Source organism: Propithecus coquereli, unplaced genomic scaffold, assembly GCF_000956105.1.
Source record: "Propithecus coquereli isolate 6110/MARCELLA unplaced genomic scaffold, Pcoq_1.0 Scaffold142, whole genome shotgun sequence".
Classification (NCBI taxonomy): Eukaryota; Metazoa; Chordata; class Mammalia; order Primates; family Indriidae; genus Propithecus; species Propithecus coquereli.
The window spans coordinates 164,445-176,361 of record NW_012138525.1 but is presented as its reverse complement, the minus strand read 5'-3'; the positions used below and the strand labels follow the sequence as shown (position 1 = coordinate 176,361).

At 61.9% G+C, this 11,917-nt stretch overlaps 1 protein-coding gene across 2 annotated transcripts in view; it reads right to left on the bottom strand.

Annotated features, from left to right (window-relative positions):
- COL5A1 (collagen, type V, alpha 1) overlaps positions 1-11,917 on the bottom strand; it is a 166,057-nt gene that overhangs the window by 85,413 nt on the left and 68,727 nt on the right. For both annotated transcript variants that reach the window (XM_012639828.1, XM_012639829.1), the window contains exons 5-11: positions 11,590-11,721; positions 10,289-10,426; positions 9,060-9,299; positions 7,868-8,035; positions 7,473-7,529; positions 3,578-3,619; positions 3,288-3,350 (exon numbers count right to left, since the gene is read on the bottom strand). In XM_012639828.1, coding sequence (XP_012495282.1) covers positions 3,288-3,350; positions 3,578-3,619; positions 7,473-7,529; positions 7,868-8,035; positions 9,060-9,299; positions 10,289-10,426; positions 11,590-11,721 — 840 coding nt within the window. The remainder of the gene's footprint in view (positions 1-3,287; positions 3,351-3,577; positions 3,620-7,472; positions 7,530-7,867; positions 8,036-9,059; positions 9,300-10,288; positions 10,427-11,589; positions 11,722-11,917) is intronic.

The following is an 11,917-nucleotide window of genomic DNA, read 5'->3' as shown; positions in this document are numbered from 1 at the left end:
AGCAGGAAAGGTTTCAAGGAGCCAGAGATGCAGACGCAGCCCAGAGGGCGGTCGAGGAGTTTGGCCCGGAAGTGGGGGAGCCGTGGGGGAGTAGTGGGGGCAGGAGGGACTGGGAGAAGGCAGCAGCCACCAGGGCCCGGTCCAGTGGAAGCACCGGGCTGGGGCCACAGCGGTGGGTCAGGGGCGCAAGATGCCCCAATGGGATGCCGGTGGGCACAGGGTGCTCACGGCTGCCAGGGTGTGCCCGCAGGGAGCACGGTGCAGGGAGGAGGACACAGGAGAAAAGCAGACATGGGCCTGTCCTCGAGCAATTTACCGTCCAGTTAGGAAGACAAGGCTCGAACAAGCAAAGAGAGGTGGGAAGAATCAGTCCACGAAGGGTCAGAGGAAGAGGAGGAAGAGCTGCAGTCTGCACGGGACAGCTAGGTTGGCAGGGAGGAAGCTTCCAGGACACGCAGGGAAAAGCCCTCCCAGACAGACAGGTGACGGAGACCAAGCGGGTGAAGAACGGAATACGCTGCCCCAAGCTGTGCCACCGTGGCATGTGCATTGCTTCGACTGACGCCAAATGAGAACCGACCACGGCGGGGAGGGCTCCCCACCTCCCTCCTGCCAAAAGCAGGGCTGACACCTCCTGTGTGAAGGCGACATAATCCCCGTCCCGCCACCCACTCTCCCCAGCCCCGCTCCTAAGTTAGCTCTTGGAGAGGGGCCGCCGCCTGAGAGAGCACAGACCTCAGTGACGACCTCACCTGCCACTAGGTCCCCTGTGATTCCTAGTCACTTTCCCACGGTTTGTCACCCCTGAAGCCCAAAGCCCCCTTCCTTTGCCGGGCCACTTCTGCACCTTGCATTTCACACGCTCTCAAGTCCAGCCACTTCCTCTGGTTTGCACTGCGTGTCTGAGACGCCCCCGTGCCCGTAAGACTAGAAGCACTAATAAAATTGTACGCCTTTCCTCCGATCACTCTGTCTCTTGTCAGCTTAGTAAGCCCCAGACGCTGAACCTCAGAGGGTAGAGAAAGTTTTCCCCTCTACTACACGGGGACCCTGAGGTCACCCGCTGGTGGGCAGCAGGGCAGGGTGCCAACCCCACGCCCAGGGACCGCGCACGGTTCATCAGCAGACTGAGCGAGATCCTCGCTCTCAGAGGAAGCTGCGCCAGGAGCAGGGCTGGCGTCCTGAGCACGGCGGGCCTGAGCCCAGCACGAGGAGTGGGCAGCACCCGGCTCCTGGCAACACCCTCCCACATGGAAGGGCCCTGGGAGGCCAGTGGGCTGCAGGTGTCCCCGGACCCCAAGGATAGCAGGCTCTGCAGGACTTGGCTTCTCTGCCGACCCCGGCCTCAGTGTTCTTGCTCCTGGACCCTGAGTTGAATTTAAGGGGAGCAGCTGCTGAAACCAACGTATTCTACTGTCGGGGCCTTTGGTTCCTCCAGCAGAGCAGCTGGCTCAGGCTGCAGTTCCCTGATGCACCGGCACGGCCACCTGCCTCTGGCCCTGAGCCAGGTCCAGCCCAAAGGCAGGGACCAAGTGGAGAGGGCGCCCTCCAGCTCACACCACCGGGTTCCCAGCGCTAGGCCAGTGCTGGCACCATGGGCGCTCGGGAGAAATCCGTGTGATGGACAGACAGACGGATGAGCTGACACTCAGCAACAGAGGTCGATGGGTGACGTCAGCATCTGAGCCCCCTGCAGCCATCACCCCATCCTACATCTAGGAGAGAAAGCAGCGTGCCCCAACGCCGTGCGGCCCACTCTCGCTACTATGTAGACTCAGCCACACGCGTGGGCCCATAGGACGGTGGCTCTGCAGGAGGAGACTTGGCCACCGTCCATCGCACACAGATCTGGGGGGAGGGGTCTCCGGTGCAGGCTGGGGTAGGCTGCAGCCCCCACACCAGCAGAACTCGAGTCGCGCAAGAACAGCGGCCCTCCCTGTGGCCTGTCTGGGACTGTGGCACCGTGGCAGAGGCAGGAGGTCATGGGAGGCTCAGCATTCCAGAGGCCAGCCACGCCCCCAACTGCTGCCACGTGCCTTGCTACAGAGCGAGACCTCCCTCCTCTGGGCGCCCAAAGCCCTGGCCGTGAGAAGCAACGTTGCGGAGAATCTTCCTGTGCAGCCTCATCTGACGGGGACGGCTCTCAGAGATCTCCCAGATGCGGAATGACACCTCCTCTCCCCTCGCTAACCCAAATCCTGCTCCTCCAAAGTCACCCTCGGCACTCACTGGGCCCCTCCCCAGCACGTGCCCCATGAAGGGTGACGAGCTCCCTGGGCTCCTGGCACCTGCCTGCCTGGTCTGCTCCTCCCTCCTCGCCAGGAGGACCAGGCTCCTGTGAGAACCTCGAGGTCTGGCCATGACTTACTCTCCTGGAACCCCCCAGTCTTCCTGGGGCTACAGGGCCTCCCGCCTCACCGCCCTGAGCACTGCTGCGAAGCCATCGGGCACCGATACAAGACGCTCCCAGACAAGTCCCCGCGCAGTTGCCTCTGAAGAGTCCCTAGCCATGGGCACCCTGACGCTACCCACCGCCTCCCATGTGACCCGACCCAGCCCTCCATCCGCCCCCCAAATACCTGCATGGTCCACACCCCGCTCCAGGCAGCGGGCCAGGCCCTGGGGTAAACACCCACCAAGAGCCACACACGCCTGTTCTCTCATCCCCGCTGCGGCCACCCGCTCGCCAGCTCCTGGTCCTATCATGTCTCACTTACGGTCATCAGGACAGCACGAAACAACAGCAGAAAAAGAAACACAACGGCCCTGCCAGGAGGACCCACAAGGCTGCAGTACTCAGAGCACCCGCCAGGTGTCATATGGAAATCACGTGGGACAGCTTCGTCTCCCTCCTGTGACACAAGGATGAGTCCCCTGACCCAGAGCCAGGAGGGGTGAGTGGGGAGGGATGAAGGCCAGCCAGGCTCTCCAGCAGAGGGGACAGGGAGGACTCCGTGCAGCAAGGCTGTGCCTGGCAAGGACAGAAGTGGCACAGGGGCTCTTCGGCTGTCACGGCTGTGAGCCGCCCCTGACAGCCTCGCGGGCCCACTGGGCTCACTCTTCCCAGAACCGCCTGCCCCTGGCCAGGGCTGAGCGACAGCGAACTCTGGGGGTATCAGAAGAGGGGGTGATGTTAGCAGCACCCAGGTAGGGGGCAATTTGAAGAAGGAAATCAATGTGCCCACTGTCACCTCCACACCTAGGGTACAAACTGGGCCACAGAGCAGGGAGGATGCAGGGACCGCCCCATCGGCCCGTAATCTTGGGGACCCGAGTCAACCTCTTACCCTTTCTCCAGGGTCACCGACTTGGCCTACGGGACCAGTAGTTCCTGGAGGCCCAGGAAGACCCTAGAATTAAAAAGTCAGGACAGAGTTACAGATGCAGGACAGACAAAGCCCCTCCCCACCCGGCTCAGCCAGGGTACAGGTGGGGGCTGGAGACGGCTGTGCTCCAGGGTGTCTGCAACAGTGGTGACCCCCCTCTTTTCCATCCAAGAGATTTTAGGGGTGTCACCAACCCTGCCCCCCCAAGAGTGGCTCCCACAAGTCACGGGAAAACAAAACCTGATACTCACGGCAGGGCCTTCTGGGCCAGGCGGCCCCTCGACGAGCATGCCCTGGAAGAGACGGAGAAAGGGCGTGTGAGACCCAGCCGCCTGCACAGCCTCCAGCTGGGTGGCCTGGAGGCCCGCAGACCCCAGCCCCTGGGCAGCTCCTGGCTGTCCTGGTGGGGTCACGGGCAGCAGAGTCTCCAATGGGGGCTACGCTAGGGGCCGCAGTGACTGTCCCCCTGGCATCCCAAGGTGGAACAACAAGCCCTGGCCAGTGGCCAGTGACTGACAGGCTCCCATAAGAGCAGCAGCAAGAGAAGCACCTGAAGATATCACAACAGGACAGGGAACCGACCACCAGGCTGCCTGGCCTGCCCAAGGGGGAGCGCCAGCGGCCGCCCAAGGGAGGGGTGGACCCCAGGACACGGGGGCCCCGGTGGATCTGGGGAGATGAGGGGAAGAGGCATCGCAGGCCCCAGGCTGGATTTCTGTCCCCAGCCAGGACAACTGTCAGGCCTAGTGCTGTGGCCTCCAGCTCAGCTCTCTCCTCCCTCTGGGTGGTAAAGGCTTCCTCCCATGCACACAGCAGCCGCCCAGAGCACGTGGGACACCCGGCCACGCCCACCTGGGTGCTGGCTGCCCGCCCTCCCCAGCCACTCCCCTCACCAGCCAAGGCCCACCTGCCTCGAGCCCCCACCTCACTCGCTCTAACACCAAATGGCGACAAGGCCTCCTGCTCCCTGAGTTGCCTAAGTCCCAGGAAAGGCAACGTGGGCAGTGATGTGGGCAGCAGCGGGAACGGGGGCTACAGCTGCCTGCTAGACAGAGCCCCCTGGCCCAGGAGGCTCCCTGCTCCAGGACCCCCATTTCCAGCCCCCCTTCCCAGGCAGGTCTTCTCTTTTCACTTCTGACCTGTCGATGCCGGGGCCGGGCACTCCCACTGCCCTACATGTCCTCCACATTCCAAGCCCACTTTGGGGGGATCTGAGGCAACATGCTCCCAGCCAGGGAGGGGAAGGGAATCCCACCCGGCAGGATCTGCACACTGAGAAGGCAGCGGGATGGCACCTGGGCGTCCTGGGACCACGCAGGCGGGACTGGACCCCGCTAGGAGACTCCTCTAACACACTGCAAGGTGTGGCCACACGTGGGGCAATGAACAGTGCTAGCTCCTCCCATTAATTCTTGTGACCCTGGAGCAGGGTAAGAGGGCACACCGCCCTGGGGTAGGTCTCCCTGCCTCCTCTTCCTCCAGACCAAGGGGAAACAGGAACAGCTGCACTCGGGGTGACTTTGAGGTGAAAGAGAGCGGTCCTCTCGGGAAACATGGGCAAGAGCTGTGGTCTGCACGTGGCCCTCAAAGTTCACGTCGGGAACCGAATCCCCAGTGCAACAGTGGGGAGAGGTGGAGCCTTTGAGAGGTGACCAGGCCGTGCAGGCTCTGCCTTCAAGCACGGACTAATGCCGTATTGCGGGAGCGGGTTCGTTATAAGAGGATGAGTTCCGCTCCTTTCTCTCTCGCCTGCCTTCTGCCGCGTCATGCCAGACGCCCGTGCCGTGCCCGCGTGCGTCCCAGCCTCCAGAGCCACGAGCCAATGAGCTTCCGCTCGCCGTCAATTACCCAGCCCGTGGCGCTCTGCTACGGCAGCACAAAACGACTAAGACAGCACACGGCCCATGAGCGAAAGGCTTTGCCCAGCCATGGGAGTGCAGGCTGGTCACCACAGGCTGGGCGCCAGGCTGGTGACGGGACACACAGTCAGGGGGCTGCAGAGCTCCCCAGCACCCCCATTCTGCCCACCAGGGCTCCCCAATCACCGGGAAGATGTACACTGTGTTTACACAGATGTACGTTCAGAGAAACACTTGCACGTGTGACGTACACGGCAAGTTCAGCCAAATAGCCTCCTAAACCCCGGCTTTCCCGTTTCGCTCCCTGACAAAGACAGCGGGGAAGGCTCTGCAAATGAGCTGGGATTAACTGAGAAACCACTGGCCTTGCAGGGCCCGGGGGCTGCAGCTGCCTTCCCAGACACACACGCCGTTGTTCTCGGGGAACTGGGGCAAGGCCGGGCGGGGATCTCCCAAGAGAGCCAACCCCAGATGGCTCCAGCTCGGCACAGGAAGGAAGCTGGGAACGGCTGGCTGGACGGGTCCAGTGGAGGGGATTCCTGGACCTTCCCAGGCAAAGCTGTGGCCCGTTCCACACCCGGCCCAGCCCACCACCGCCGCCAGCCACAAAGCTCACCGGGGCAGCGGCATGGCGAGAGGGGTGTCGCTATGGTTGATAATACTGCATCGCATCCTGGTAATCTGCCGAGAGAGCGCTTAGGTGCTCTTACCGCAGAGAAAGTAAGAAAGGATATGAGGCGATGGGTATGTCGCTTTGCTCGAGGTAGCAGTCGCTCCACCACGTACAGGTACACCAAAGTAAGTATAGCAAGCATCGTTAATCACATGCAATTTAGAGAAAGAAATAAGACTCTGCTGAAGTCAAAACAACTCTCAACCAAGGTGCACCCATCTGTTAAACGACACATTGAAAAGAGAAAAAACCAGCAGCAGAAGGTGGAGATGGAGATTCGGATGCCCCTGAGGGACGCCCACCCGCCGGCCTAAGCCCCAGGGTCTGGCCCTCCCCGGCCCTGAGGTCCAGCGCAGCCAGAGCACGGGGGCTGGGAAACCTGCCTGCCCCCAGCTGAGCGGACTCTTGTCCTTTTAAGGAGCCTCTGGCCTTGCCGCCAGGGAGCGGGTGCTGGACCTGGGTGGGAGGGAGCCTGGCAGGCTCGTGGAATGGGTGCACCGCCCGAGAGGGACGTCGTGTGGGCAGGTGCGGGAGGACGGGAGACGAGGCTCCCAGGACTGGGCCATCTGTTCATGTGCGGCTAAGACTCTGAGGACATCTGGCGATGCTCCGGGTTGAGAAATTCCAAGTATGTACATGATCTCTCCAGGGGACCGGCCAAAGGCCCTGTGGACACTCCGAACGGGCTGGGAAAGAGTGACTGCTGGCTGGGGGAGGGGACCTTTCCTTAACGCATCCAGATGGCTCCATTGTCTCCCCAAGGAAGAAGAGATGGGTTTTCTGGAGACGTGGCATTTGCTCTGGACACATCTACTGCCTCAGCCCGCGCCTCTGGCTCATGCTTGCCCACCGCCCTGCCCAGCTGATCACAGTGCATCTCGCCTGTGGGGTGTCAGGCCCTGACCTCGGCACCTCTGAGACCCCAGGGTGGACCCTAGGGCCCCCTGAGGGACGAGGACGTCCCAGCACAGAGAGGGGCCCCCACCAAACCCACCGACCCAGGAGGGGCATCTGGAACGTCCCCGTTACAGTCCCCCATGTCAAGACATCCAGTCACCCATGACCCAGTTACCTAACACAGTGGGTTTTACCCAACTGCGATTTCAGCACAGGGCTGTTCTGCTTAATTCCCTCAATGAGGCTTCGTGAGCAGCCCTCCGAGTTTCGGCAGTTTCAGCAAACTGACTCCGAGTGGTTGCGTACAGGCGTGGACAGGCGGAGCCGCGGCTGACTGTTCCCGCCCCCGGCCAGAGCAGACTCACAGCGAACCCCCGCCGGCCGCCCACCGCCCTCCGCTGCACACCTCCCTCTAAAATGTTCCGAGTCCTTTTTATCCCAGGTAAGACCAACATCATGAAATGCCCAGACTTGCTTCCAGGGCAGAGTCGGGATCAATGCATACCCACCCCTGCTCAAGGCCTAGAACATTCCCCCACCTGGGGCTCTTCCGGAGTCTCAGTGACAGCAGGGTGTGCAGCCTGTGAGGTCAGGCGGCTCCTTGACCTGGCCAGTGCACAGAAGTGCAGGGCAGCCGGGGGCCTGGTCGCACCCACACACCCCCACGTCCCCTAGCAGCAGACGCCCGTCCAGGGAGGGGCAGGAAAACGCCCTCACCGGCTCGATGATCGCTGGTTCTCCCTTCTGGCCTTTCTCACCACGAGGTCCTCCAATCTGGGGATGGAAAGATACAGAGGGAGAGAGATGAGGGAGGGAAACGGAAAAAGAAAGTCCACATCATGCAAAACCCTTGTGATCTAGCAAAGCCACGGCGCCTCTCACAGAAGGGCCAGCACGAGCCAAACAGCAGCGAGTCCCCGGAGGCCACACAGCGGGTGGGGGAACGAACGGCTGCCTCGGGGTTCGTGCGCGGATCCAGATCACGCCACCGCGCCGCACTCCTCCCCATCGCACCCTGGGTGCTCAGATCCCTTTACGAGTACGGCTTAGGGATGGCGCACACACCCTGCGCCCGCCGAGCCCCACCCCGGGCGGTGCCCCTGCCCTCTCACCCCTTCGTAGATGGTGTCCTGGTTCGCCGGCATCCCAGGCCCGATCTCCGAGGGGGAGATGGTGGGGTCGTAGTACGGGTCGTAGTAGTTCTCGTCAAGGTTCCGGATGGTTTCTTCGGTGAACTCCCCCTCCAAGTCGTCTTTTCCTTCCCCTGGAGACGGAGCTGGCTGCAGGGGACAGGAGGGAATAGCAGCGTCACCCGGGAGAGTGTGGCCTCTGACAGGCACCGTGCCTGGCATTGTGGACACCAGGTGAGTTGGACAGAGACAACCCCCTCCATGGGCTCCAGGTCCAACACCCTCAAGACTTCAAGGCCACACAGGTAGAGTCTGGAGTCTAGCCTATGGGACACGGTCCTACGGCCCCGGTAGCCACTTTATTATCTACTTCCTCCCATAACAGGGAACATCAGCCCAAACCTGCCCAGGGTGCCGAGGCACCCCACGCCAGCTGTGCCACACACCCAGGGCCTCCGGGTCTCGAGATAACACGTCCCTGACCCCATGCCCACAGACACAAGGGTTTGGACCCATTGGAACCGGGTGTCCTCCCTGGCACTGAAGAACCCAGCATCACGTGGCGTGATCTCTGAGCGCCTGTTACGCGCTGCGCTGTAGGAGATCCCTCCCCAGTCCAAAGACCCCACCAGCAGTGGAGGCAGACAGTGCCAGAGCCATGTTGTAAGTAAGCACCCGAGACCCAGAGAGGAGAGGTCACTCTCCAAGGTCACTTGCAGAATTTCAAGCCAGTCTTCCTGATGGGAGGCCCAGGAACCAAGGATGCCCGGCCTCACAGTCACAGCTGTCTGCCCAGATCCTGGCTCACAGGCCTGTCTGACCCGACCGCTCCCCGGCCACAGTGGGGGACTCTATGTCCAAGCAGGCCCCTCCTTGTCAGTCTCTACCCGATCCCAGGGAGACCTGCGGACTGGGGCCAGTTCGCAGGTGAGAGCGCTGGGTAACTCGGTGCATCGGGGATTCCGAACCTGCCTGGCAAGGGCATTCCCTGGGGAGCACTGGGAAATAGCCCCGCTGCAAAGAGCCAAGGGCCAGGGCTGGCAGGCGTGGGGACACAGGGGCCACCCATGGACACCACAAGTGGAACGGAGAAAGGAGGTAGCTCAGGGTCCTGACCCAGCCCTGGCCCTTCCACTCTCCCCTGGACCAAGCCGACCGGAAGGGAAGAAATTACGTTGGAGGCGTTGGCGGTGTCAGCGGTGCTGGTGGGAATCTCAGCCCCGGTGCTAGGGTCAGTGGGCTGGTCGGGGTTCTCCATGCCCTCGCCGTAGGTGAAGTCCTCGTAAGGGGAGTGTGTGTAGTAGTCCTCGCTGGGCACGTAGTCGTAGTCCACTATTCCAAGGTCGTCTTCCTTCTCATCCCTCTCGCTGGTCTCTGGTGCAGGGGTGGCGTCCGTAGCGGGCAGCGTCAGCTCCTGGGCAACAAGGGCAGAGACGCAGAGTCAGGGTCAAGGCGAGGGCGTGGTCGAGGTCTAGGGCTTCCCACACGCCACGTGCAAGCATCTCTGAGCGGGAGAGCAGGTGGCAGAGCCAGGCTTATGGGCCGATCAAGAGGCCTATGGACCCAGGGACAAGGCAGCCTGTGTCCACCCAGGTGGGCCAAAGGGGGACGGCCTAGCCTGTGAGCCCAGTCACTGAGAGCCGGGAATGGCTTGAGGCCACCCGGCTCCACAAGGGAAAAGGGTGAATCATATCTCGAAATTTAAAAAACCGAAGTAGCAGAACATTCTAGGCTCTTCCAGCAATATGGGACAACCGGGTCATCTTTCCCCAGAAGGACACACTGACAGACACTCGCAACTACTCACGCACGCCCTGCCCTCCCATCACTGACGGTGTGCCGAGGATGTCACGCCTCCCTCCCCACAGCGCCCTCCATCACGCTCGCTGCCCTGCACCGGGCACTGCTGGGCACGTCCATTGGGGCCCCTCACCACTGCTCACGCACGCTCCAAGCTCTCCTGTGCTTCAGAGCTGAGGCGACAGCAGCACAGAGAGGGGAGGACCCTGGGACCAACCTCAGACCACACCGTGACCCATGAGGGTCACGAGCTCAGGGGAGAGCCCTGGGCTCGCCTCTCACACCACAGCTCAGGAACCTGAGACCCAAACTCATCCTGGGGCCTCCTCAAGGCTGGCGACACAGGATGGAGCCCAGGGGCCAGTGCCCGGCCACGCAGTGGGAACCACGTTCCAGCACACCTCCCCTCTCCGGATGTCCGGCTCGGAGGAAAGCCCAACGCTGCCTGTGAGTGCAAAGCTCGGGCGGCCTCGAGTGGCCACTCCATCTCCAGCCTCCCCCCAGCAGCCTCCCACCTCTTCCAGCCTCAGCATTCTGGGCCCAGCCTCTTCTGGCCTCACCCTCCCTGCACCACGCCCAGCCCAGCCCCCATGCCGTCCAGACCTCGGGGATCTCGGTGGTTTCTCTTGCAGCTTCCACGGGCTTCTTGGTGGGGGTGGGCTCCTTCCCCAGGTCGTCTGGGTCCTCGTAGTAGGGATACTCATAGTAGTAGGTCTCACCGTCGCCGTCCCCTTCCGGGTACTGAAAGTAAATTTCGGCCACGTGAGGCGGGAGCGCAGCCCCCGCGAGGGCCCCGCCTGCTTGGCCTCTCCACCCTCCCACCCGGCTGGGAAGAGCGACACCGCTGAGTCCTGCCATGGGTTCCGGATGGGGTCTCTCCCTCCCAGCCCCTGGGAAGCTGAGCCAGCCCTGCCAAAAGCCCAAGAGAAGGAAAGTCCCCTTGAGCAGAAGTCAGAGGAAGTTAAACCCGGGACACGCAACCGAATAGTGGCTGCACCTGGCCTTGCAGCTGCCACTGAGCTCCCGGCCCACAGCCCCAAGCTACAAAGCCCAGGGACCACGGGAAGGCCCTCGCTGGGACAGAGGAGAAGGCCCTCGCCGGGAGGCCTGGACTGCAGGAACTCAGGAGGCAACTCCATCTAGCGCTGTTCTTGGGGTCTGTAAGACGTGGCCCAGGCCACAGGATCCTAACATTCACGAAAGCCACCCGCCTGTCTCTTCCAAACGGAAGGGAAAGAAGAGAAGGAAGCCCGAGGAGAATACACAGCAGGATTTAATATCACTTAACAAAAATGAGAGTCAAACTTGACCAGGAGTAGGAGAGCATTTTCACATAGAGGCGGCAGAACTGCCAGTGAGGGAGACCGGGTGCTGCTGGAGCGTGGGGCTGGCGGGAAGGCCACCCTGCGGCCACAGCGGGCCCCAGTCAGAGGGACAGGGTGTCGGGCACATCACTGCCACTCTGGGGTCAGAGGACCGGCCATTCTATGGTGGACACTTGTAAGCTGTGTCCTCTTTGGCTAGCTGTAGATGGCCCCCCAGAAGATGGAGTCCATGGGCCAGCTGCAGCAGCCCTGGGCACAAACACCCCCTCGGGGACATAAGTCAAAAGGTGAGGACACCTGGCCTAACTCATCTAGGAACACGTTTGCAAGGGTAAAGGAGAGGGTCATCAACGACAGCCTCTGCGACGCCGTCACCGAGGGAAGCCCTGTGCAGTAAAGTGAGTCAGACATCCCACAATTCACCCCCAGGTCCACTCCTACACTCACCCAGCAGGTTTATGTAAATGCAGGGTCTCATGGCTCGTGCGTCCCCCCAAAATTACCCTGGCTGCTGGACCCCACCCCCTCCCAGGGGGTCTGCCCACAGCCCCACCATGAACCCAGCCAGAGCTGACTCACATATTCATCTGGATTGGGGTCCTGCGACTGCGGGGTGTCAGGAACCGCGGTGTCACAGTCGGGGCTATAGTGCTCGCAGTAATCGTAAGCTGCCCGGTGGTCGGAGACAAAAAGCAGCTGCTGGATGTCACCCTGGAAAAGGACAGAAGCTCATGAACAAGCAGCACATAGGACACTCACATGGGGACTGGGAGACCCAGCCTTGAAACAGAGAGAAGCCCAGGCCAAACCTTAAGGGCAGTTTGTTCTCAGAGCCAGACTCCCTGGAAGCTGCAGCCCACAAAAGCTGCTCAAGCTAGGCTGGTCCATCCATCCATCCACTCATCCA